This window comes from Aethalodelphis obliquidens, unplaced genomic scaffold, assembly GCF_003676395.1.
Source record: "Aethalodelphis obliquidens isolate GAN/ISIS:26980383/991018 unplaced genomic scaffold, ASM367639v1 scaffold44, whole genome shotgun sequence".
Taxonomy (NCBI): Eukaryota; Metazoa; Chordata; class Mammalia; order Artiodactyla; family Delphinidae; genus Aethalodelphis; species Aethalodelphis obliquidens.
In genome coordinates this window covers 14,789,366-14,815,641 of record NW_020837988.1, presented here as the reverse complement: position 1 = coordinate 14,815,641, position 26,276 = coordinate 14,789,366, and the positions used below count along the sequence as shown (strand labels likewise).

At 57.0% G+C, this 26,276-nt stretch overlaps 2 protein-coding genes across 6 annotated transcripts in view; both read left to right on the top strand.

The window, feature by feature from the left end:
• Positions 1-242: 242 nt before the first annotated feature.
• KCNH6 (potassium voltage-gated channel subfamily H member 6) lies at positions 243-20,793 on the top strand. Of its 3 annotated transcripts, none has more exons than XM_027080408.1 (14): positions 243-318; positions 1,106-1,336; positions 6,428-6,589; positions 6,688-6,893; positions 10,069-10,494; positions 11,816-11,970; positions 12,130-12,215; positions 12,986-13,185; positions 13,372-13,624; positions 16,544-16,737; positions 18,291-18,375; positions 18,949-19,117; positions 20,047-20,236; positions 20,557-20,793. In XM_027080408.1, exons 1-14 carry the CDS (start codon positions 243-245, stop codon positions 20,791-20,793), a joined length of 2,670 nt encoding a protein of 889 aa, XP_026936209.1. The 3 variants fall into 3 exon arrangements, with proteins under 3 accessions (XP_026936209.1, XP_026936207.1, XP_026936208.1); XM_027080406.1 differs by adding an exon at positions 18,725-18,819 and having other exon boundaries at positions 11,816-12,215; positions 18,291-18,388; XM_027080407.1 differs by having other exon boundaries at positions 11,816-12,215.
• Positions 20,794-24,063: 3,270 nt separating this feature from the next.
• Positions 24,064-26,276, top strand: part of DCAF7 (DDB1 and CUL4 associated factor 7) — a 26,779-nt gene continuing 24,566 nt past the window's right edge. For 2 of the 3 annotated variants that reach the window (XR_003427653.1, XM_027081243.1), the window contains exon 1: positions 24,103-24,455. Coding sequence is in view for 2 of the 3 variants with exons in the window: in XM_027081243.1 (XP_026937044.1) it covers positions 24,318-24,455 (138 nt within the window). In the remaining variant the exon portion in view is untranslated. Of the gene's footprint in view, positions 24,456-26,276 lie in introns of all 3 variants that reach the window. The other variant, XM_027081244.1, reaches the window with a different exon arrangement.

Genomic DNA, 26,276 nt, shown 5'->3' with positions numbered 1-26,276 from the left:
GCGGACAGCTCCCGGGCGGCCGCGGAGGGGAGGAGGCGCGGCGAGCGGCCGGCCGGGGAGGGCCGGGGAGGGCCGGGGAGAGCAGCAGAGGGTAGACGCAGGCGGGCGGGCGGGGCACGAAGCCCCGCGGCCCTCCCCGGGGGCGGCGCCCGCCCGGAGCCGGACGCTGCGGAGCCAGAGGGCAGACGGAGACGCAGGGAGCCGGGGCGCTGGTGGCTCCAGGCAGAGGCCGCAGCCGAAAGATGCCGGTCCGCAGGGGCCACGTCGCGCCCCAAAACACTTACCTGGACACCATCATCCGCAAGTTCGAGGGCCAGAGTGAGTGTGTGCGTCGGGTGGGGGCACGATCTGGAGCCCTGGTTCGGTGGCCGGAGTGGCCGGAACCCTTTACTAACTTCAGATAGAGCAGGGTGGGGGGTACCTGAGGCTGAACGCAAATCCCTTCTCTTTAATGTCCCCGAAACACCTTCTCCCCCAGGGAGCCCCCGCTTACCTCCAATGCTGCCCTCTCTTCTACAGCACGGTGGGCAGAGCGCAGTGCTCCCCTCCACCCCTGAGCTGTTTTTTTCCCCTTCCAAGCCCTGACCTCCCCTTCTATCACTGTACCAATTCCCTCTTGAACGGCCCCCCACCCCCCCAAATTCCTTCAGAGGTTTCCTTTTCACCCTCCTTTTCACCACCTAACCCTAGCCACTCTGGTCTTTCCAGGAGCTCACCCAGGCCTGGCCCCGGTCTGGTCACACCCCTTTCCCTGCCTCCAGGAAGCCTTGGGCCTCCCTCCCTCTTCACGACCCCATTCATTCCTGCCCTGGTCTTCCCACAATCCCCAGCCCTGACTCCCCTTCCCTCACTCCTCTAATCACTCTCCTGCTTCCCCCTCCTGACCACCCCCTCATTACTCCCAGGAGTCCCCTGACCTTCCCCCATGGCTCTGGCCTCCTTGGTCTTCCCACCCTCCCCAGACCTGACCTTCCCCCTCCCCCATTCTGATCACCGCTCTGCTCCCCGATCCAGATCCCCCCTGACTGCTCCCAAGAGTCCCTATGATCTTTCCCTCTCTGCTGCTTGATCCTGGTTGCCATGGGCTTCCCACCTCCCACCCCAGGTCGTAAGTTCCTGATCGCCAATGCTCAGATGGAGAACTGCGCCATCATTTACTGCAACGATGGCTTCTGTGAACTCTTCGGCTACTCCCGAGTGGAAGTGATGCAGAGACCGTGCACCTGCGACTTCCTCACAGGCCCCAACACCCCACGCAGTGCCGTGTCCCGCCTGGCGCAGGCCCTGCTGGGGGCCGAGGAGTGCAAGGTGGACATCCTCTACTACCGCAAGGATGGTGAGGTGCCCTCAGGCCACAGGTTCTGCAAGGCAGGCTTGGCCCCTCTCTTGTCCAGGCAGAGTGACCATGGGAAGGGCACTGACCCAGAGGACCAAAGGGTCTGGATAAATCTTGTCTCTTCTCTGGGCCTCTGTTTCCTCATCTGTAGGGTGAAGTGATGGACACTGGATGAAATGCCTTCTGAGGTCCCTTTCAGAGGCCAGGGACCAGACTGAGCCACCAACTGGTCCTGGCCCCATGCAGGGCCTCCCACACCACCATCCCTCCCCCATGTCCCTGGTCTCCTGGCTGTCCACTCTGTCACTGTCAGCCCCAGCTGTCAGGCAGCTGGGATGGAAATTAACCTTTACTCATCTCCATCTGCTCTGGGGATTAGGGGAGGAGTCACCCCCTCAAGGCCTCTGTGGCGAGGCAAGGCAAGGGGCAGCTGGCTTGAAAAGAGTGCTGGGTCTGGCTCACCAAGCCCTAGCTCCCTGGGGAGATAGGGTCTGGAGTTTGCCATGACCTGGAGGCTCATCCTGTTTGGGATGTTATTGCCAGCCCAAGCTTACTGCAAACAGAACAAAAGCATAGGTCAGGGGCTGAGGATGAAAAATCATGGAGACCTTTAAGAGCCCTCCCCCCAGTGCTTCACTGGATCCGTGAGGGGAGGGAAGAGAGGAGTGGGAATTAGGATCCTGAAAGTCCCTTTGAAATCACCTGGATCAATGGCCCCACCAGCCTGGTTCTGAATCAGAATTACCTGGAGCTTGTTTTCCAAAACACACCTTCCCTAGAGAGAGGCCGACTCAGAGGTGTGGAGGGAGGACGAAGCAGGTGTATTGGTAAAAGTCTCCCTGGCAGTTTGGGTGTTTTGCCAAGTTTAGGAGCCACTGGCTTAGATAAATCCCTTCCTTTCATGGATGAAGAAACCAAGGCCCAAGAAAAAGAAGGGACTTGGCCAAGATTCTACTGCTTGGGTCCAAACTGGGACTGGACCCCAAATCTCTGGATTCTTCCCTCAGAGATATCTGGTCTGAATAATCCCAAGAGGGGAGAAAGGAACCCAACAGCCTCTGTGTTTGGAGGCAGGACTCTGGGGGAAGGAAGCCTCAGAAGAGGGCCTTCCCTGGGGAAGAAGGAATGAGGACCACTGGAGTGCAGGTAAAGGGCAGGCACTGGGGCTGAGGGGTGCTGACAGCCGGGTAGCAGGGGCCTCGTGTGTGTGTGTGGAGCATGAGTGTAAGTGTGAACCTGAGCATGTGTGTGTGTGTTTAAGGGCTTCCGGGTGCTTCCTGGGCAGGTCCTGGCTGTACCTCTGGCTGTCCCCTGCTGCTGCCACCCATGTGAATGGGGTAGTGATTAGGGGACTAGGAAGAACCTGGTTTAGCTTGGCAGCACTCACAGGGTTAATGAAGTTAGAATATTTTTAAAAGCTGTGACCTCACCTCCTCACATCATTACAGAGAGGAGGTGACCGTCAAAGGAGTGAGAAGGGTCCCAGGGGAACAGGGTGGGACAGCAGGAAATGATAGCGGACAACAAGTCCTTCTCTGTCCCTCCCCTTGACCCCAGAGCTCTACCTGGGCCCCAGAGGGGTGAGGACTGACCACAGACTCCTAGTGATGTCAAATCAGAGCTCTTAGGGTCTCCTCAGCACCCTGCATGTGCCTGGGCAGGGAGTAGAGGTCAGGGCCAAGCCTTGACCCTCAGATCAGGACTCCGGTCTTCAGAACCCTGCTGGGGTCCTCTAGCAATCAGAAGGGGCCCTAGAGACCTAGTCTTGGAGGTTGTCCCTGGGTGAAAATGAAAAATTACCCACAGGCCTGGTGCCCCATAAATCCCAGTCTACTCCCACCCCCATCCTAAGCCCTTCCCTGTCCTATAGTCCAAGACTTTGACCACCTGGACCTGCCCCAAATTGGCCTGAAACCCAGAAAGGGGAACCTCCTGGCTTGCATTCCCCTAAGGGAAGGATGTAATGCTCAGATAACTTATGTTCACCTTATGGTCCACCCTGACTGCATGATTGTTTTTTATCATAGTCACATACATTTTATAGTCCTGCTGGAGGGCATCCTAATGATGATTTCTTCCCTCCTCACGATACCTCTTCTCCCCTGCTCTTTCCCCCCTCTGACTCCAGGGAGGTGAGAAGGGAAGGGGTCCTGGACAGAATTCTAGCTGATTTGTAATCCTCTTTTCCTCTAAAGGGGTAATCCACTGACAGTTCTCCAAGTCAAAGTAGGAGGTCTGTGTCCACATATCTCCACATTGTGCAGCTGTGTAAAGTTGGGCTCAAAGAGGCCAGGGCACTTGACAAAAATTACCCCATGAGACAGGGCTCAGAGACCCCTGAGAAACTGGCTCTGCCGCCATCTGCCTTCACTGGGACAAGTAAGAACCTAACAGCTGGAAGGCATGGGGATGGCCATAAGACTAGAACGAACGAAAGTCTGCAGGGAGGGATGGAGGGCACTCAGATCTCCCCCCCGGCCCACGCCCCTACTGGGGGCCTGTCAGAGGGGCCCATCCCTGCCTGCCTTGGCCAGATCCTCTTCTCTGATGACCCCAAACCAGAGAGTCCCTTAATCCGCAAGCCTGGGGATCCTCTAGTCCTCAGCTCCAGATCAGGAGGGTAGGGCAAGGGCTGAGGTCTGAGGTCCCAGTGTTTTCTTTACACCCACCCATGAATGTCAGAAAGACCAAGTCGGGAGGCGGTGTGGAGCCGCCCTCTCAGTGGCAGCTTTTGTGGCACCAGCTCCTCCCTGAGGGCTCACCACATGCTGGACGGGGGTGTGTAAAGAGATGGGGGCAATAGACAACAGGGAGGCTCATAGGGGAGGGGCGGGGACTATAAGAAATTGAAGGAAGGGACACATGCAAGACACAGAGCAGAGCGGAGAGCAGTGAGGTGTCCCAGGGGGCAGATGCGCCTGCTGCCCTTGGTCAGAGAGGTGACCGGGAGGAGCCCCTGGAAGGGAGAATGAGCACAGCCTGTGGCCCCCCGTCCAGGGAGCGGGCAAGGGCACAGAAACACTGCCACTCCTGGGCACAACCTAGGGTGACCACACTCACCCCCTTCCGGTCACCCGGACACAGGTGCTCATGAGCAAGGACAGCTTAGGGATCAGGAAAAGAATGCTCTGAACTCGTCCAAATCCTGATAGCCTCCTGTCTCCACCACCCCACAGGCAGCAAGCGTGAAGGTCAGGCATAGGGTGTCACGCATGGCCCCCTTCCAGCCCTCACTGCTCTGATGCGCTGGTCTTTGGTCCATTCCCAGCCTCAGTTTTCCAAAGATAGCATCAGTGGGTACAGACTGGGCCTTGGCAACCCCTAGCAGCATAGAACCTGGAGGCCCTGCCCTCTGCCCAGGTCTGCCCTCTCCCCGCCTGCTCCCAGGCCAGATTTCTGCAGTGCCGGAGAGAGTGAGGAGATAGTCTGGCCTTGGGGGCGGTGTCTCAGGTCACTGGCCAAGGAGGCTTCCTGGGTGGGTCCCAGTACCCAAGCCTCGCCATGCCCCGGGCTGACAAGAGCACCAGGCTCTGGCCTGGGAGGCAGGCCTACAGCACTGCGAGCCCAGGAGTGGGTCACAGAGGCGAGCGGGTAGCCTCTCCTCGGGGTGGATGTCTCCCGTGGGGCCCAATGCAGCAGCTGGCAGATGGCTGCCTGACGCCTGGTGCCTGGGAGTCCGGGAATCTGATCCTGGAGATTCCTGCTCCCGGGGAGGAACGTGGGAGGGAGGATGGGGGAAGCTTGGCTGCCCCCCAGCAGTAATGGTGAGAGGAAGCACACCAGAGGGCAGCTGAGGGAAGCGTGATTATAGTGAAACCCAAAGTAGTAATAATCCTGTGAGCCAGCCTCCCACCCACTCACATTTACACACATTCTTCCATTCACTCAGTTAACAACACCTGGAACAGGTCCTGGCAGCTGGCAAATGAGACAGACACAAACCTGCCTTCTGACAGTCATTTTACCTGAGGCCCCTGCCCTTAGCATCCATCCTGACCCTTGGGCCTGACACCCACCAACACTTTGAACTGAGGGACATGGGATGACCGGGTACCATGGAGGGGGGCTCACGGGGCATCCAGCCAGCCCACAGACTGGACTCTGGGGTACAGGGAAGTTTTAGCTTGTTTTGTTCCACTCACCTATGGGAGGGGGAGTGAGACCCTGGAGCAGAGAAAGAGGAAGAGTGGGGTCAATGGCTGGGTCTGGGCTTCCTGAGAGAGCAGGGAGAGTGGCTAGAGGGCCCATCCTGCTCCCACCCTGCCATCTATCTCCCTCTCCCTCTCCAGACCCCAGGCCACTGCCCTGCCTGCCCCACCTCCACCCCCAGTCCCAGCACCAGCACCTCTGCCTTGAGACCATGGGCCCCTTCCAGGCCTGGAGCAGTAGCCTGGCCTTCATTCCAGTGTCCTCGCCCCAGACAAGTCCCCTCCTCTCTCCAAACTGTTATGTACTGAGAGCCCAGGGCTCCCCGCTCCAGGGCCCCAGCCAGCCCCAGCAAGTCAGTTTCTCAGAACCCCAGGCTCAGCGGAACAGGGGTCCGTGTGTGCCCTGCAGGGATCCACTGGGTGCCACCACGGAGCTTGAGGCCTCATGTGCCAACTGGCTCAGTGCCCAGCACTTAGTATGTTCTCAACAGTGAGTTCCTTCCAGCATCAGGGGAGCAGGACATCTTTGTGAGACGGGAATATGGGAGCTGAACCCAGGGCCAGCCAGAGCTACATGGGGGTAGAACACCCGACCTCACCTCCCCACTTAATCCACCCCCATCTGCTCGGCTTTAATTACGGCAGAAGCGAACCTCAAGGTTAAGCCCTGAGCTGAGGGCTGAGTGTGGACTTGGGCCCGATGCTACATTATTTTCTAATGAGAAGCTTAGCTGCTCTCTCCACCTCTGCCCTGTGGGTGGGGCACCTGCTGGGCAGTGTCACCAACCCTCTGCCCAATAGCTCTGGTCACTCTGCAGGCCTCCTCACCCCCTACGGCTGCTCTTAACTTGACCTTAACCCAGATCACTCCCTAGCTTCCCCAGGCCAGGTTCCTGCAGGAGAGGACCCCTCCAGTGACACCCCCTCCCCACGGTGTTTGCAGCCTCCAGCTTCCGCTGCCTCGTGGATGTGGTGCCCGTGAAGAATGAGGATGGGGCCGTCATTATGTTCATCCTCAACTTTGAGGACCTGGCCCAGCTCCTGGCCAAGCGAGGGAGCCGCAGCCTGTCCCAGCGCCTGCTGTCCCAGAGCTTCCTGGGCTCCGGTGAGGCGGGGAGCAGGTGGCCGGCGAGGGGCGGGGAGCACCAGGTAGAGCAGTGGGTCCCCCAGCCCTGGCTGCTCTGACCCCAGCCCTGGTTTCAGAGGGCTCTCATGGCAGGCCGGGTGCACAGGGACCTGGCCCGGGCAGGGTCAAGTACAGGACCATCAGCCAGATCCCGCAGTTCACACTCAACTTCGTGGAATTCAACCTGGAGAAGCGCCGCTCGGGCTCCGCCACAGAGATTGAGATCATCGCACCCCACAAGGTGGCAGAGCGGACCCAGAACGTCACCGAGAAGGTCACCCAGGTGCGGCCTGCAGGGCAGGGTGGGCGGGGCTCTGCTGGGCCTCGAGGGTCCCTCCTCAGGCCATGGACTGGACTCCTCCGGGGCTGGGCTAGCAGAGGGAGCTGGCCTGCCCAGCCCCCTACTGTCTGGTCTGAGCTCCAGGCCTCTTGTCCTGCTGGAGTCTGATTCTTTAGACCTAAAGACCAACCCCAAGGCCACCACCCTGATGCTCAGCTCCCAGAACCGGGGGAGGATGGGGTCAGCAGAGCCTGTGACTAGTGCCACATCCTAGGCCTGGAGGAGCTGGGAGGGGGGAACCCGCAGGTCACCATGGAGGCCCACCCAAGGCTCTGCCAGTCCCGGAGAAGGAGAAGCAGAGAGAAGAGGTGTCAGGGCCATACTGAAGTGGATGGGGAAGCCCCAGCCCTGCTTCTGCCCCTTGCCTTTGAGGCGATGGCCAGCCCCCCCATGGCAGGATCCTTCTGCAATCCAGGCAGAGGGGAGGTGGCCCTGGCATCTTCAGGTCCCTGGTGATCAGGCCCGAAATGCCTCCCTCCCCACCACCCCACCTTGGCCAGGCCAAGGCGAACCCCCCTGGGTCCTCTGTTCCAGCTGACCCCCGTGTCCCTCCTCCTGGGGCCTGATGCCCCAGTCCCCAGCTGACCATCCAGGGGGAAATGCAGAGGGCCGTGCCCAAGGTTCAGGTTCCCTGCCACCAGCCCACTCTGTGACCTTGGGCAAGAGGCCTTATGCCCTTACTGGGCCCCGGGGCTCCCATCCGGAGGAATGAGTTGGACCGCACCGTCTCTGAGGACTCATCTGACATTGAGTGTGCTGGCCCCACAAAGCACTGAGGGCTGCCTAGGCCAGAGATGGGCAAGGGGCTGCAGGGCGAGGTAGGCGCCTACTCCAGCTTCCCCTGGGACTTTGCTTCATAAGCGGATGGGAGCAGCTCTTTTGCCTCCCTACCCCTTTTCACCTGAAGCACTGTCTGTGCCCGAGCAGATGGAGTAGAAACTCCTTGTGACCCAGCCCCTCACCAAGCACAGGAACCCTGGGAAAGGACCCCAGGTTGAGGGCTGGGCGCTTGGAGGTCAGGCAATGTGGCCCAATGACCTGGGAAGCCCACCTAGCTGCACACCCCGGGGCCCTCAGGTTGGTGGTAGGGGCCATGGGGGCTGTTGGACTGGAGAGTTGCCCGTGAAGCCCGACAGAGCTGGCTGGGGCTCGTGGTCCCTGCCCGCACCCAACCTGTCCTGCTGCCCTTCCCCCTGCCCCAGCCCCTCTTGGCTTTACTAACCCACTGCCTGTGGGCCCTAAGGTGGGGAGGAGCCTGACAGAGCTCAGGCTGGCACGGCCCAGAGCACGGAAGTCACACCAGCCTCAACCCGAACTCAAAGGGCCTAGAGGGCTGTGATCCCACACCTGAGTTCCTACGTCCTGAGAGCCCACTGAGAAGGGCCTCGTGCTGGCCTCAGAGGCGATGGGAGACTATGGAGGTCTGTGGTGGGGGAGATGGCACCCCTGTCTGGAAGTCCTGAGGATGTACACTTCCTCGGACCCCACCCCCCCAAAGTCTGACTGCCTCCCTCCCACTCCCCGTGCTCTGCAGTTTCATCCTGGCTGGTCTTGAGCAGCCAGGGGCGGAGGTGGCCATGACAGCCAGGCTTTCAGTGCTCGTTTGGCCCCTTTTAGTTGAACCCCTGTGTGGACCAAGTGCAGGGCATATGAGGCGGACGTGCGGCACAAGGGATCTGCAGCTCTAAGTCAGTGGGGGACAGCTGTGTGGTCAGGGTGTTTACAAGGAGCAGGGAGAACATTGGAAAAGATGGTTTGAGTCTGTGCAGGGTTAGAGGAAACATCCTGGGGAGGCAAAACAGGAGCCGAGGCCAAGGCTGAGCTGGAGGTCACCACAGGGTGGGGACACTGTGGCCCCTCCCAGGGCCTTGGATGGCAGATGGGGGACCGTCTGGTTGGAACCAGCTCTTGGGTGGATCTTCCTTACTGTGATCCCATCTGCTAATGGACCTGGTTTGCAAGGTCAGAACCTTACATGGTAGATTTTCTTAAACCAGGACCACCGGCAGGGCCCTATCTGGTAGTGCTGGGCAGGGGGTGGGGCGTGGTCCGTGAGACACCCCTCAGGCCCCATCATTGTGGGGGCAGTGTCTGACATGGGTTGAGTGGGGAGGAGGAATTATCGTGTAGAGCGACATGTGCCGTTGAGACGTACCAGCTCATTTACTCACAACAGCCCCATGGAGTTTGTTGTCCTTTGTCATCCCCTTCTGCCAGTGAGGGAACAGAGGCTCACAGAGGTTAAAAAACTTGCCCCAAGACAGACACACAGCAATGTCCGACCTGGGATCAACCTGGGAGGTCTGGCTTCAAAACGCATGCATGCCTTCCTGCTGCCCCAGCTGTTTGTTGTGTTGGGCAGCTGGGCAGAGCCTGGGTATGTTGGACTGGGCCCTGGTGATCCTGTGTTGGCCATAGGCTCGGAGGCGGGGGTCAGAGGGTCAGAGCAGAAGGGCGTTCAGCTAAATGTAATGATCAAAACCCCCTCGGACGTGTGAAGGAGTCAAGGCTTCCGGCACACAGCACCTGTCGAGGGCTCAGATTAGCTACTCACCCCCAAATTTGGTTCTTTCCACGGAGGCTCTGAGGGTTGGCCCCAGGGAGGGCCCTCACTGGTCCAGGCTCCACAGGGCCCTCAGGAATGCAGAGGGTATTTTGGGGGTGACTTGTTCCCATCGGGAACCTGACCACTGGAAACTTCCCAAACCCACCAGAGAGGACTGATGCCCCGCCCCCCGCCTCACCACCCTCTCAATCTGCCTGAGCCTGGCCCTCCCCTCTCCCCTCTCCCAGCCCTGTCTCAACCCGTTCCAGGCTGGCCTGTTTGGGAGGGAGTTTGTGAGCTTCAAACCTGGGGTCACTGTGGGACAGAGCTGCACCCCTCATCTGGAACCCCCCCTCCTCTCTGCACTTCCTGCACACCTGTCCCCTTAAGAACTTGCCCTGTTATACATGCACACCCCATCTTTGTGTCGTCCCCTCTCCCCGGCACAGCCCCGATCGCCCACCCTCTCCCACATCTCCCTTCCTAGGCCTCAGCCCTGCATCTGCACCCCACCCAGACCCGTCTCACCAGCGGTGGCCACCCTGCTGACTGCCCCACGGTCCCCACCCCCAGGTGCTGTCCCTGGGTGCGGATGTGCTGCCGGAGTACCAGCTGCAGGCACCGCGCATCCACCGCGGAACCCTCCTGCACTACAGCCCCTTCAAGGCCGTGTGGGACTGGCTTATCCTGCTGCTGGTCATCTACACGGCCATCTTCACGCCCTACTCGGCCGCCTTCCTGCTCGGCGACCAGGACAAGCCTCAGCGCGCGGACTGTGGCTACACCTGCAGCCCGCTCACCACGGTGGACCTCATCGTGGACATCATGTTCGTCGTGGACATCGTCATCAACTTCCGCACCACCTACGTCAACGCCAACGACGAGGTGGTCAGCCACCCCCGCCGCATTGCTGTCCACTACTTCAAGGGCTGGTTCCTCATCGACATGGTGGCCGCCATCCCCTTCGACCTGCTCATCTTCCGTACTGGCTCTGATGAGGTGAGCAAACCCCGTTCAGGCCGGCCGCTGTGGCCATCCCCTGTGCCCCAGCCCTGGGTGCAGAGAGTACCTGGCGTTGGGCACCTTTGCCAAAGCAAGTGGTGGTGGAAAGTGGGGGGCCTCAGACATCTGTCATCTCCCAGCTCTGGAGAAGGAGCAGCTGAGCACCCCAGGCCTGGGTGCCCTCCCTGTGCTCCAGAATCCTGCCCCTTCTGGGATGGGCACTCCTGTGCCCCAGCCCCTCGTGCTGACTTCTAAACCACTCTTACCCTGGTGTTAGAAAAGGAATCCACAGGCTGTCCCTCCATGCAGCCTGACCCCCTCCTAAGCCCCAGCCCCTCCACTATGCCCACCCTGCTTCTCATAGCTGATGTGAGGGCATTTTCATGCTCTTCTCGTAGCTTCCAGTCCCACTATGTCCTTTTGACCCACCTTCTCGGGATCAGCTTTCCACTGAAATCGGCTCTGCCTCTTGCAGTCACCCAGTCACCCAGCCCGTCCAGCACGGGGTGTCCATCGTGACTACCTGCTCCCATGACCATCCACTCCCAGCAAATCTATCCCCAAGTCCGCCCTCCCACTTTCCACCCACACTTCCCCTGCCTGCACACTAAGTGGCCTTCTTACCCACCTCTGCCCCAGCCCCACACCTGCCAGCCTCAGCCCCTGCACGCAGAGGCCAGAGCAAGTTTCAGATCACTTGTCTGACCCTGTCCCTTATCTGACCCAGTCTTCAGAACTTTCAGTGGCTCCCCAGTGGCTTGGAATAAAAGCCGAGCTCTTTGTGGGCCCTGCGGCCACAGCAGCAGCCCCTGCCCACCTTCCAGGCTCACTCCTCACTCCTCCACCATCTTCTACTCTGTGCTCCCAGCTGCAGCATCACCCTTGGTTTTCCACGTGGACTGTGCCCTCTCACACCTCCATGCCTTTGCTCATGCTGCTCCCTGTGCCTGGAGTGCCCTTTACCTCTCCCTCCTGTCTGCCTGGAGACCCAGCCTCCTCTCTCAAGACTCAGCTCCTGTGCCACCTCCTCTAGGAAGCCTTCATGCCCTGCCGCTGCAGACTTGACCTCCCCTTCCTCTGTGCTCCCCGTAGACTTTTGTGCGAGCAAACATATGGCTATTTTGAACTCTACACTGAGAGCTCCTAAGGCCCTGCACTGTGCCCCACTGCCAAGACCCTGGCCCAAAGCAGGCTCTCCATAAGTGTTTGTTGAATGACTATGTGACCACATTCGCAAGTGAATAAACGTGGTCTTAAGCACAGCCTTTCAAGGGCTGACCCCCAACTCCGTGTCCCCGCCCCCTCCCTACCTCTCCAGACCACAACCCTGATCGGGCTGCTGAAGACGGCTCGGCTGCTACGGCTGGTGCGTGTGGCTCGCAAGCTGGACCGCTACTCTGAGTACGGGGCAGCAGTGCTCTTCCTGCTCATGTGCACCTTTGCACTCATCGCACACTGGCTGGCCTGTATCTGGTACGCCATCGGCAACGTGGAGCGGCCCTACCTGGAACCCAAGATCGGCTGGCTGGACAGCCTGGGAGTGCAGCTCGGCAAGCGCTACAATGGCAGCGACCCAGCCTCAGGCCCCTCGGTGCAGGACAAGTATGTCACGGCCCTGTACTTCACCTTCAGCAGCCTCACCAGCGTGGGCTTCGGCAACGTCTCACCCAACACCAACTCTGAAAAGGTCTTCTCCATCTGCGTCATGCTCATCGGCTGTGAGTGTCCCGGGCCTTACTCATAGAATCCCAGTTTCAGTTTTGTAATGAGATATAACAGAGGGTGTATGATAGGCAGATCCTAAGTTGGCAGCACAATGAACGTTTGCATATGTGTACACCAACTATACACAGAATTTAACACCCATGTAGCCCTCGCTATATACCAGGGATCAGGACAAGCTACATCATTTTCAGGGCCCGGTGCAGAATGAAAATGTGGAGCCCTCTGTTAATACAAAATTATTAAGAATTTCAAGACGGTGACAGCAGAGCATTAAACTAAGTCCAGGGCCCTTCTTAGCACAGGTCCACGTCCATGAAGTATTTAGAGATGTTAAAGCCCAGACAAACAAAAACAAGGGGAAAATGGGTGAAAACAAGACCAAGAGTTTTCCCTTTATTATATTTTTACAACTTGAAAGAGAAAACATATCTGAATTTAAAAAATTCATTGCCCCAAAAAAAAAAAAAAATTCATTGCCCTGGTTTCATCTTTTCAGGAGTTTGGCCTCTGGGCCCAGGAAGCTGCCAGGAGGGAGGGCAGAGGGAGGAGGGCAGGAAGCCCAGGGGTCTTTGTCCCCCATGTGCCCTGGCGCCGTCCTGGGCACTTGTGACTTTGCCCTGGACAGAGGGGTCCCTGACTGGGGGATCCCAGGGAGAGGGAGGGGGTCCTGGAGCAGGCCCCGAGGTGTTGTGGCCTGGCGGGGATGCTCAGGAGCTCACCCCGCACCCCGCCCCCGGCCCATATCCCCCGCTCCCCGCCCCAGCCCTCATGTACGCCAGCATCTTCGGCAACGTGTCGGCCATCATCCAGCGCCTGTACTCGGGCACGGCGCGCTACCACACGCAGATGCTGCGAGTCAAGGAGTTCATCCGCTTCCACCAGATCCCCAACCCGCTGCGGCAGCGCCTTGAGGAGTACTTCCAGCACGCCTGGTCCTACACCAACGGCATCGACATGAACGCGGTGAGCCCCCGCCGCTCTGCCTGGGGCGGGGCGGGCGACCTAGCCCAAGTCCCAGCTCTGGCTAACTCCCCGAGGGAGGCCAAAGTCCCGCGGGCGCAGGGCGTCCCCAGAGCCCTCCCCACCCGTTCCCCCAGCCCCACCCCCACCCCGGCCGCGCCCCGCTGGACGCGACCGCCCTTCTCGCAGGTGCTGAAGGGCTTCCCCGAGTGCCTGCAGGCCGACATCTGCCTGCACCTGCACCGCGCGCTGCTGCAGCACTGCCCGGCCTTCCACGGCGCCAGCAAGGGCTGCCTGCGCGCGCTCGCCGTCAAGTTCAAGACGACGCACGCGCCGCCCGGGGACACTCTGGTGCACCTCGGCGACGTGCTCTCCACGCTCTACTTCATTTCCCGCGGCTCCATCGAGATCCTGCGCGACGACGTAGTGGTGGCCATCCTCGGTGCGTCTGGCGGGGAGGGCTAGGCCGGCGTGTGGGGTGCCCTGCCTGGACCAGGCCATTCCCAATGATGACGGTGGCCCCTTCTGCTGACCTGCCATGTGCAGAGCGTGTGCCACGGGGGAGCTTTACACCCAGCTCACTCAAGCCTTAAAACTAACCTCTGCCACAGGCCCCATTTTCCTGATAGGGAAGTTGATGCTCAGAGACGTCTGGTGGGTGGACAAGCAGGGATTCCAGGGCTACGGGGCTGACTCGGAAGTCCAGGCAGCTTCTGACCTTCTCCCACCCTTGGGAAGCTCAGGGTGAGAGGACGAGGGTTTGCCTCGGATGGAGGGGGGTCCCCAGTCTCGGTGCAGCTGCAGGGACAACTAGACACTTCAGAGGAAGGATGCGAGCATTGGACAGGGGACAGATTTGGGGCACACACAGCCCCTGCCACTTACGTTGGGCAGGTCACCGCAGCTGTCTGAGAGCTCATCTTCCTTGCCTTCCCGCTGACTTCAGCCCACCCCAAGTCCCTGCCCAGGCCGTCACTCACCCTCCCCTGCTCGCCATGGCCGGGCTCTACTCCAGCCCCTCCACCCAGTCCTCTCCCTCTGGCCTGCCCTCGGCTGGTGTTCACCAAGTGTGCTGCTCACTCTCTTCTCCCATTACATCCTCACCTGGGCCAGCTCCTTGCTCCTGTGATCTCAGCCTCACCTATGCCACAAGGACCCCCAGAACTGTGTCCCGACCCCAGTCTCTCCTTAGACTGGACTACCCCATGTGTTCTTGGGCATGGCCACCCTTATATTCCATAGGCAGACCACACAGCATATCTCAGTCTGAAATCATCTGCCCTCAAAGGCAGCTCCGTCGGCATCCCCATCACTGTGAACCTTCCGTTGCCTGGGCCAGAGACCTGGGAGTCAACCAAAGAAGCACCCTCCTCCTTTCTGCCCCACCGCCACCATCCAGGCAGCCACGGAGCCCTGTCTGTTCCCCTCATTAATCTCGCTCTGTCCCATACCTGTCTACTTGTCCCTGCCTGGGTCCACCCCTCATTGTGTCCTTCCTGGGCAGGTGTCAGGAGCTCCTTTCCCATGGCCCTGAATCTGGTCTCCTGCCATACTCCATCTTCCACCTTCTGCCGGTGACCTGAAATTCACATCTGGCATACTCCTCTTCTGCTCAAAATCCTTCCATGGGTCCCATGACCCATGGAACAAATGTAAACCCCTGTGCATGGCATGCACAGCCCTCCCCATTCTGGCCACCTTAAGTCCTGCCAGCCTCCCCCCAGTAGTTCACATTCCAGCCATACAAACTAGTTAGTTCTGTAAACCTGCCCATCTGTCACACCTCTGTGCCTTTGCACGTGCTGCCACTCTGCTCAGAGCACCTATCTTGCACCCCTGCCTGGCGGACCCCAGTCATCCTTCAACGCTGAGCTCAAGCACGGGCTCCTCTATGAGCCCTTCCCTCAGTCTCAGCCAAGCTCAGAAGTACCGTCTGTGTGGGAGAGACAATAATTATTATTAATAATTAAGAAGCCAGTCCAATTTAAGTTTTATTTAGAGACATGAACTCCTCTCATTTTTGTCCTGAGTGGAAATGGACATTAGGTCATAATCCTTCATCTACTGGAAAACCATCACTTTATAATGTTGCCCAGATTTCCAGCTTCTTGGGTTTCATATGTGACCCTGGAGGGTCCCTTCCTCTGTAAATGACCTTTTATCTGGTTCTCTTGGGGCACACGTCTTGGCCTCTGTCCATCATTGTGCAAGCAATTAGCACCTCTTGTGTGGTATGGCCAGGCTGGGGGGCTGGACTTTGCTGTGGGGAGTGGCCATCCAAGTGATCATGGTCCCTGGCACCCTGACCCTGGGCTTTCTGCCCCCAGCCCTGACTGTGCCACACGGACCACATGCTGCTTCCTCCACCCCATTGCCTTTTTCCAGTCCTCCTAGAGTCTCACAACACAGCCCCCCCCCACTTCACTTGCTCTGTAAGCCCCCCTCTTCCCTGCTCCCAACCACTCCTGGTGGAACGAGCTTCTCCCTCCCCCATAGCCCCATTGCTCTTGGCTCTTCCCTGTTCTAAGGCTCTAGAGATCATTCTGTAATCTGTCTCTCTGGGATTTGGGGGGCTCCTTGTGCATGGGACAGCATCTTATTCATGTTGACATGCTGTGGCTAGCACAGTATCTGGCGCCAGGAGGGCCCGATACCCTCACCACGTGCCCCTGTATCCAGCCCGTGTCCACCCTGTGACATCTGTCCCTCCCCGGGCCTTGCATCCACCTGTCTGGTGCGTCTTGCTATTCAAGCCACTTCCTCAAGCATCACATCTGCTTCTCTGGGCAGCCCATGGGAGTTGACAAGGCAGATATGGTTATACCCATTTTAGAGATGAGGACACTGGGGTCCAGAGAGAGGAAGTGACTTTCCCAGGCTTCCTCTGCTGGGGCCATGCTGGTCACTTGGCCCCACAAAGGGAGCGGGAACACGAAGAGAGGGAAGCCTCAGGCCCTCCCCTGGGGAGCTGGGTACTCCTGACGCTGGGTCCCGTCCACTCTGCAGCACCGCGGCAGCCCGGAGAAGAAGAGATTAAGCAGGGAGCCTCTAGGGTCCCTACTGCCCACTGTCCCCTGGATGGGGGTGGTAGGGGCAGTTCCAAAGAAAGTGGGAAACAGGAGGGGGGAATCTAATAGAGGATGGTCCCAAGGGGCCTGGAGATAGCAAGGGGCCCCACATGCTGGGGTGGGAGGGGTCTCTGCAGCACCCCTCAGCCAGCACATCCAACCTTGTTCCCAGGCCCCAGCCCAGAAGGATCCCTGAAGTGGGGTGAGGTCATGGTTAAGAGGTCCTCAGGGAGGCTCCTCAGAAGAGAGCTTGGAGCCAGGCCCTAGAAAGACCCCGCCCCTCTGGCTGGCAGGAAAGAATGACATCTTTGGGGAGCCCGTTAGCCTCCATGCCCGGCCGGGCAAGTCCAGTGCAGACGTACGGGCCCTGACCTACTGTGACCTGCACAAGATCCAGCGGGCAGACCTGCTGGAGGTGCTGGACATGTACCCCGCCTTCGCAGACAGCTTCTGGAGTAAGCTGGAAGTCACCTTCAACCTGCGGGATGTGAGTCCGGGCTGGATAGGCTGGGTGGGGGATGGCCCTCGGCCAGCTGGTAATGGGCAATGGCCAGTCAGCCGGCTGAGAGCTTGGCCTGCCTGGCCCAAAGGGACCCATCCGGCCACTTGCCTTCCTTTCAACCCCCTCCTGCATCCTTTACCATAATTTCTTCTGTGCCTACCATGGCCAACATAATGCTAAATATGAAGGTAGCTACCAATTATCGAGCACCAACTATGTGGTAAGCGCTGGGCTCCTTTTACATGATCTCATTTAGTCTTCTCGCAAGTGTGGTGGTGTTATTATCCCCATTTTCCGGATGAGGAAACTAAGGGTCATAGCGGACAAATGACCAAAGCCACACAGCCATACAGTAAGCCGTATAGTCAATGGCGCAGCCAAAATGGGACTCAAGTTTGTGCATCTCCATAGCCCGGGCTTTTCCCACCACATCCTACCAAGCTGCAAGGGGCGGGTGCGGGGCGGGGGCAGCGGTGTCTGCCATCCAAGAACTCACGGTGCCGGGTCCCAGGGGTATAAACAGTAATAGAGCAGTCTCTCCTCTCAAGTTCATCACTCAGCGGAGGAGATGATAATAACTCAGGAAAAAGAAAGAGCTGCATGGATGAATAACCAAGGGAGTCCCAAGGGTGTGCAGGGGACCGAATGTTTGTGGGGCTCAGGGTTGCCAAGGCGCGGGGCAGCCAGTATGGAGTGGAAGTGCCCGGAAGGGTCTGTATGGAGGAGCAGGTCTGGAACCAGCTAGTGGGAAGGCGGGGGCAGGCACACCCGGCAGGGGCAGCAGCAGCTGAGGCCCCGACGCTGAGCCCCCCATCCCCGGTGTCAGGAGGAGGGGTCCTGCTGGCCCAGCCCCACACCCAGCTTCTGGAGGTGGTGCTGAGGCAGGTTTACATGCTCTGGACAGCCCTCCGCACCCTCTGCCCTCTGCCGTCCTCCCCTTCCCCGGTCTGCCCCCTTCCCACCTAGGGGACATCTTGCAAAGACCCTGCCTTGGGGGAGGTCCAGCAGCCAGGAGCCATCAGGTGGCCCAAGTGCTCAGTGGCTGGACTCCAGGGCAAGAGGGATGCGATCCCCATGGCCTGGGATATCTGCAGCCCCTGGATACCCCCAAATCTCATGGTGCCAGGAAGGTGGGCTGCCAGGGGCACTGCTGAGGGCACCCCCTGAACGGACTGGGACTTCCAGACCCCGTCTCCTCAGAGGAAATCGCCCCATTGGCCCACGCTGAAGGCGGGGACACCAGGGCCTTGGGGAAAAAGGGAGGAGAACAGTCCCCCTGTCTCCCATGACCCCAACCTTGCTGCTCAAGGCGGCCTCTCGCAGGACTCTGTGGGGGTCTGCACGTCTCCAAGCCCCTGTTCATCTCCCACCCACACACACAGGAGAGGAGCTGCCGGGAGCACAGTCAGGGAGCCCAGCCACCTGTCACCACTTTCTCACCTAGTGGCCACAGGGCCACGGGGGGAGGGGGAGGGGAGGGCAAAGAGGCCCTGTCCTGGCTTTGGTCCCTGTTACTTGATGCTCTCGTTCTCCACAAGGCAGGCGAGGGTCTCCAGTCATCACCCCAACAGGCCCCAGGCAGCCAGGACCACCAAGGCTTCTTCCTCAGTGACAACCAGTCAGGTGAGCAAAGCCAGCCCCCACCAGTGTCTGCCCCTCCCCAGCCCGAAGCCCCTGCCCAGCCTCCTGCCCCTTCTCAGGTCCTCCCCAATCTGCCTCCCCTGGGAGAGGCCTCCCCAGTCCCCTCAGTGAGTGGAGAGGGGCTCCCTCCCTAGGCTCAGTGTCGGAGGCCCTTGTACCCTTCCTCCCCCTGTGTCCTCAGAGCCTGAGTGAGGGCTGCCCTCAGGGGTAGATACTGGCCAGCCCCTGGGGCTCCACATCAAGGCACCAAGCGCCCTGCTGGGCGGCAGCTCCCTGGACAGTGAGGCCAGGGCTGGACGTTCCCAGCCAGCCAGCCACCCACCCCCGCCAGGCTGGGGCCCCAGGCCCCCTCCCAGGGCTACAGCCTTCTGGGTCCCAGAAGCCAGACCTCTATGGGGGTAGGACCTCGTACTTCAGGGCGCCCAGGTAAGGAGATCCACTCCTCCCACCCTGTGCTCCCATGGCAGGTAGGGGGAGGGGCCCGGGCTCTGCTCAAGAAGGTCAGGCCTGTGGAACCGGATGAACCGAAGCTCAAGTTTCCCTTGCCCCGTGCAGGTGCAGCCCCTTCCCTGAGCATCTCAGATGCATCTGGCCGCTGGCCTGAGTTGCTGCAGCAAGTGCCCCCCAGGCCAAGTCAGAGCCCCCCAAACCCTCAGGGAGACCCAGACTGCTGGCCTCGGGAGCTAGGCTCCAGGCTAGAGCAGCTCCAGGCCCAGATGAACAGGTGAGTGACCTGTGGGCCACGGGTGGGGGCAGCCACAGAGGGCAGGCCCAGTGGCAGGCTAGGCACGGGTGCCCCCTCCTGGTGCCTCAGGGACATCGCTGGGTGCCCCATGGGTTTGAGAATGGCCAGCCCCATTTAGCTGCAGACCTCCCCATCCCTGTCGCTAAGTGCAATTCCTTGGATGGCTTGTCCCAGCAAACCCTGGAGCATGCCAAGGAGGACTTCTGGGGAGATGGGCATAACCTCATGCAGAAACAAATTCCACAGGCCCTTGGAAAGGGGGTGTGGCCTGTGGATGGTACGGCTGTGGTGGCAGAGTGAGGGCTTGGGGGCACTATAGTCCTGGGTTCCAATTCTGGCTCTGCAACTTACCAGCAATACTGTGGACAAGTTACTTAACCACTCTGAGCCTCAGTTTTCCCTTTCGTGAAATGGGGATAACCAGAATACCCACGTCAAGCTTCATTATGAGGCCAGAGTGTCTCTTCGACAGGCACCCTCTGGGAAGCAGTGTTAAGGAGAGCTAAGCCTTAGGCTGGCTTCTTGTAGCCACGGGGATGACGTCCCTGGTCACCAAGGCAGTGCATGCATGTTTGGGTTACCTTCACCTTCCCTAAGGTGCACCAAAACATCTACTTAAGTTCTTTCCATAGTACCATTCCGTCAAATAAAGTAATTTGGTTACCCACCCCCCTGCCAAAAAAAACTTCATTATGAGGACTAAATGATGTATGCACCGTGCCTGATCACTGTTATTATCAGAGTCAGGGGTGTGCTAAGGGGAATTTGGGCAGGGGCTGTGGATTACAGCAGGGAAATAGCAGGGACAGCATGCAGGCTGCAAAATCGAGAGCTGCCCTCAGGACCTAAACTGCTTTTGCCAGCCCCAGCCCTGACCCTGACTCCGACTGTGGGTTTCTGCCTGACAGGCTGGAATCACGCATGTCCTCAGACCTCAGCCGCATCCTGCAGCTCCTTCAGCAGCCCCCGCCCCAGGACCACACTGGCTACATTCTGGGAGCCCCTGCCTCCAATGACCTGGCCTTGTCTCCTTCAACCTCAGCAACTCAGAGTCCAGGAACTAGACTACTACCCCAGGGCGATCTGCCCCCTGCACAGGTAAGCAGCTGAGGAGATCCCCAGGGGCTTGCCTGGAGGCAGCTGCATGTCTTCCCCCACCCTTAACTTGGTCTCAGTGGGCATCCAGCCCACGGCCTTTGTGGTCCGAGAGCAGCTATGACTTTTGCTGTCCTCCTTTATGGTCTGAGTCATGACAGGCAGCCTGGACAGGCGGTGACAGAGCCCAGATTGTGACCAGGGACGCCACATCTGGGGCAAGGGCAGCAGGACACAGCTCCTGCCACTTCCCATCGCTGAAGTCGGGGTGGCCTGGGGAGGCTCCCCGTACTGCATGCCTCCCTCTTTCTTGCCCCTCCCAGGCCCCCAGTTATGGTGACCTGGACGAATGGAGGCCGAAGCTCGGGAACTCCTCCTCCAGGATGCTGGCCCCAGCCACAGAAATGGACAAAACTACAACACCGTCCTCAGAACAGAAGCAGCCTGAGGGGCTCCCGTCACCCTTGGCCTCGCCTCTGCATCCCCTGGAGGTACAGGGACTTGTCTGTGGTCCTCACTTTCCCTCGCTCCCTGAACACCTCAGCTCTGTCCCCAAATAGCTGGAGTTCCAGAGACATGGCTCAGATCCTGGATTTGTGAGGAGCTAGAGCCACTGTACCCCAAGATAATAGACACCAGGAAGGAACTGAAGGCGGGTGAGGCGACAGTTAAGGATTTGGGGGAGGCAGACAGCCTGTAAACTGAAAACCATTTACCTAGAGTAGCTACAAACTGCCAATCCAGGTGACCCAAGATGGCTTGGGCCAAGAGGCTCAGGACTTCTCCCAACCTCCCGCAGGTCTCTATTTAGACAGCAGGCCTGGTGGAGGGGGGGTGAGCCTCAGGTGTAGAGGTAGCTTATGGGACAGAGGGCTCAGTGAAGAACAGAGACCTTCCTGATCTACTGTGTGAGAGCCTTGCTCTGTGCCAAGTACGATCACCTCCCAGCTCAGAACTCTCCCCCACCACCCAGCCAGCCCCCAAGGTTGGTCAAGACCTCCCTCCGAGAGCTTGTGAACCAGCTGGAGATGAAAGTGTCCTCTGTAGTGGACACATCAGGGACAGAACTCCAGCCCCCAGCCACTCTGCCCCTGATGGTTCTGTGAGGACCTTTGGGACCCTAGGGGACAATGGAGTGAGTGTCTCAGAGCTAATAAAGTCTGCACACTTCATGTTGGGCTGGGTGTGTAACTTACGTAGGGTCATCAGGTCCTTGATTGTGCTGTAACTGACAGCTGTGATCTTCTCCAAGTCCCTCTCCCAAGGAGCTGTGTGTTGGGGACCTGAAGGTGGATCCACCATGTTCAGGAGTCCCCGGAACAGGGGGCTTTTAGCCAGGCTGGGGTGAAGGGAAGCAGAGAGGCGCTGGCGTGGTGGCCATAGGGAATCATGACAACAGCCAGCGCTTCCATAGCACTCACCCTGTGTTGGGGGACACCGTGCTGACTGCCCTGCAGATATTAGTTCATCAACTCTTTACAACAACTATATGGGGTCAGTATTATTATCCCCATTTTAAAGATGAGGGATCAGAAGCAGAGAGACACTAAGAAATTTACCCAAGCAGGAGGGAAACTTCTGGGGTGCTGGTACTCTTCTATTTCCTGATCTAAGTGCTGATTGCATCAATGTGTTTCAGGTTGTAAAAACATGTGCACTTCTATGTGTAAACTATACTTTGATTTAAAAAAAATATTTCCCAAAAACATATCAAAAGGAGGACATAATTTCAACACAGATGGTCTGGTTTGAGAACATGTGCAGTCAACTACTCCACTGAAATTGGCTGTTGTCCAGAAAAGTCAGTGGTCCTGTCCTTTTGCAGTACTCCCTAAAAGAATTTTGAAAATCTATTTTCCCCTCACACATTTTTAGTTGACATCTGAAGTATTTCCTGATAAGTTTAAATAGTTGAAGAGAACAGGACTTCCCTGGTGGTGCAGTGGTTAAGACTCTGCCTGCCAATGCAGGGGACATGGGTTCAAGCCCTGGTCTAGGAAGATCCCACATGCCACGGAGCAACTAAGCACGTGCGTCACAATTACTGAGCCTGTGCTCTAGAGCCTGCAAGCCACAACTACTGAGCCCATGCGCCTAGAGTCCGTGCTCTGCAACAAGAGAAGCCACTGCAATGAGAAGCCCACACACCGCAACGAAGAGTAGCCCCCCACTCGCCACAACTAGAGAGACCCAACGCAGCCAAAAAAATGAATGAATAAATTTTTAAAATAAATAAATAGTTGCAGAGGACATAATTTCCAGTGTGTTGTAAATATTGACACTTTATAAACTGTTGCATTCATATCAATCTATTTCAATCCAAATAGCAGTGATTCAGAAGCCAATATCATTCATTTAAAAACAGGAGAGCAAGCTCTTCTTTAACATAGTTCCTTTTTCTCTGCTCATAATTCCACTCTATTCCATCCACAGTTTATCTGACATGTAATTTATTTCCATGCTTGAAAGTCTATTATTAATAACCTCATCATATCTGTTTGGAAAACACGCTCGCTGCAAATAGAGAAAGCCCACACACAGCAATGAAGACCAAACACAGCCAAAAAGAAATAAATAAATTTATAAAAAATAATAAAAAAAAATTTTTTAAGTAATTGTAACCTTACTAAGGCTTTAAGGGTTACACTTATTAGTACTAGGTTTTTCAAAACAACATAAATATCTCTTTAAATTTTTATAGAAACTAAAATTGTATTGGATATACATCACTTACGAGGGAATTTTCCTCTCAATTAGTTCATGTGTGTGGATGAATATTAATTTTTTATTAGAGTAAAACAGAAGCACAGAGAAAACTTGTTCGCATAAGTAGATAGTACTATAAGGGGTTTGTTATATATAACGGTGTCACTCAATTCTTTGAATTCTTTCTGAGCTGTGTTAACAATCACATTTATCATTAAAAACTATATTTAATGATATCTAACAATTCAATCCTCCTTTAGTTTTGTTGAAAGCAAATTATTGGAAACCATTTAAATTATAAAGAGATGTTACCTAGGTTCGGACCCTTCTCCATTTCAAACTCAAGACACAGATATAGTATTTAGGGCTAGATTAGCATTTGCCTTGGGACCCTCGGTGGGGAAAAGATGGAATGGGAACTAATAAAAAGTGAGAGCCACACTGGTCGGGCTGCTGCCTGCTGAAGACCAACCCTAGAATTCAGAGCATTTCTACAGTGGCCAGGATAGCGCAGGAAAGCCTGACTGAAGCTGGCCTGGCCCTGAGTACATCGGCGTGTCCAACAGTGTGTTCGCCTTGGGGCGCTGGGAGAACAACATTCCGGCGTAACGGGGGCGTTGGCACGACAGGGAATTACGGTGGTTCCCCTTTGGCGCAGGCCAGGCAGCCAGGCCGCGGAGCTCTGTGCCGCGGAATGCAGCAGGCCCTACGGTAAGGCAGACTTTTCTTTTTCACTCGACAGAGTGGAGAAGCCGTTGGAAATAGCAGCTGCTGTGGGGAAGTCAGAGCACGTCACAAGAGCTTTCACGCTCAGACTTGACCTAGAACTTGAAGGCCCGTAAGCCAGCGCGCTAGATTCTATGCACCCACGCCCCCATTCACCCGCACTGCCCTCTTATCTCTCTGACTGACATCTTTGTCAGCCAATGACCTTTGGGGCTGTGAAAGCACCTCCCCCCGCGGAGTTGGGCGGGGCAAGTAATTGGAATGACAAAACACACCAATAGCAAGGAGGTTTCAGAAGCCCCGGGTACAATAGCCAATGAGGAGAAGGCATCGTTCGAAAGGACGTGTCAGGCAGCCAACGGTCGGCGCCGCTGCGAGGGTCGCGTAGCTTCCGTCCCGGGTGGGCGGGGCGGTGTCTCAAACGGAAGGTGGCTGTCGTCCGAGCCGAAGCAGGTTTGAAACTGGGAGTTGGGCTCGGCCCTAGTTGTCTCTCGCTGCGGGCCCTCTTCCGGGCTAGGCCGTCCTTGCCCGCCCCCGCCCCGCCTCCCTTCGGACCCCTGGGTTCCAGGCCAGGCTCCCTTCCCGATTGGCGCCCCCGCCCTCAGCAGCCCGCTGCCGTCCCGGTCCGCACTGCGGCCCCGCCGCCGCCACCATGTCCCTGCACGGCAAACGGAAGGAGATCTACAAGTATGAAGCGCCCTGGACTGTCTACGCCATGAACTGGAGCGTGCGGCCCGACAAGCGCTTTCGCCTGGCGCTGGGCAGCTTCGTGGAGGAGTACAACAACAAGGTGGGCCGGGCAGGGGCTCGGAACCCGGCTGGCGGGGAGCGGGCCCCGGGGGCGCCCTTTCCGGGCCGGAGCCCAGACCCCAGGACCCTCCCGCGGACTTGCCCTAGCGCCACGGAGGGTTCCTCTGTGTCTGGCCCTGTGCAGACAGTTTCGCTCTCATTATCGCATTTAATCCTTGCAGCATTCCTGGGTAGTCAGGAGTGTAGTTACTCTCATTTTACTGATGGGAAAACTGAGGCACCGTGTTGTGACTTGCCCGAGTCACACAGCTATTTCGTGACGGAAACAGGTCTCAAACCCAGGTTTACACCCCAAAGCTATGCCATTTATCACTCCTTTCCCCTCCGCTCCTGCCGCATTGCTTCAGTTAGGGGGCGGAAGAAGGATGAGGGAATGGTGGCTGTGAAGAAAATGCTGGCGCCTCGGTGGTCACTCCTGGCCACGCTAGATCGCTATTAGGACTGTTTATTACGCAGGCTTCCCAGCCCCCTACATCCACCCCCAGGTACTCTTCCTGGATTCCCCCAGCCCTTTGCCGGGATTGCCATTGCTATTGCTGCCTCATATTCGTCCTCTTCAAAGAGACCCTCTTTTTGGAAATCTTGGCCAATGGCTGTAATCCCGCCATTGTTTTCCGAACAGAGAAGGATGATACTTGCCGTATTTTTTTCTTGGCATCTTTCGTGCTAATACAGATGTGTAATCTTGAGTAGTAAGTCTTTCTGGACATCCACAATTTGAGAATCCTTCATAGAAGCACGGGTAGTAGGAGGAAGCTTTAAGCTGGCAGTGCAGCATAAATTTATTTTTGAAAGTTGTTGAATAAGTTAGTGGGAAGAGTTTTCTTTCCTTTATTCCTTAATCTCTTCCATTTATTGTATTAGAGTAAACGTGATTGATAGTGATCAGAGCAACGGAGAGCCGTGCCTAGCGGTGTTGAAAGCCTGTACACCTGCTTAACACCATGAACACCGTGACTTAAGAAGAATAAAGTGTTGGATGGTGACAGGCATGGGGCAGGGAAGAAAGCCAGGTGCTCTTGGGTTGGGTCCTGTCTGGTCCACTGACCAGCTGTGGGGCACTGCACAGGTCAGTTTTATTATTTCTGACCCACAATTTGTTGTAGGAAAGTTCTTTTTACACATAAAGGTCCTGTAAAAAACATTTGAACATTGTAATTTTGTTGACAGTTTTTCAGGAGCACATCTGTTTCTCTAGAGTTAGGTCTTAACTATTTTGGAATCCCCTTTGAGAAAGTGATGAAAACGATGGACTTTCATTACCCAGACATCACACATACACAATTTACAAACAAATCTTGGGGAGTATGCACTGATCTTGGAGTCCACCCATTGCCCACAGAAAGCAGAGAGTCCTGACAAGACATAGCTTTATTTTCTTTTCTCTGGTGCCTCTTTCTTCTTTAGGGCCCATAGTGGACGGCAGAGCTGGGAATGGAATTCAAGGCCCTGATGTGTAAACTGAACTAGTAAAATTGAGAACATTAGAACTGTTGTTTAAGGATACATGTTTAAAAGGGGAAGAAAAGTAAAATATATCTTTCAAAGGGCTTGAATCTTTTCACACAGATAGATTTTTTTTTCCTTGCAAGTTCTTCCAGGGTCGATTTGGGTAAGCAGTAGTCCCATTTCTAAGAGAGGAGAAACTGAGCCACAGTTAGGCTGCTGGGGGAATCAGTGGAGTAATTGGTGTCAAACCTCCGTTGCAGGGACTCTACCCCAAAGTTTGTCCTTTCATTTAGTAACCATGTGGAGTCCCTTCTTTGTGCCACAGGCACACAGGCCGCGTGGTCTGATGATC

Coding starts and splice junctions, on each gene's coding strand:
- KCNH6 (XM_027080406.1), top strand. CDS start 243: ATGCCGGTCCGCAGGGGCCACGTCGCGCCCCAAAACACTTACCTGGAC. Junction 18,389..18,724: donor CAGTCAGGTGAGCAAAGCCA/GCCCCCACCAGT, acceptor CACCCCCGCCAG/GCTGGGGCCCCAGGCCCCCT. Junction 19,118..20,046: donor CTCCAGGCCCAGATGAACAG/GTGAGTGACCTG, acceptor TCTGCCTGACAG/GCTGGAATCACGCATGTCCT.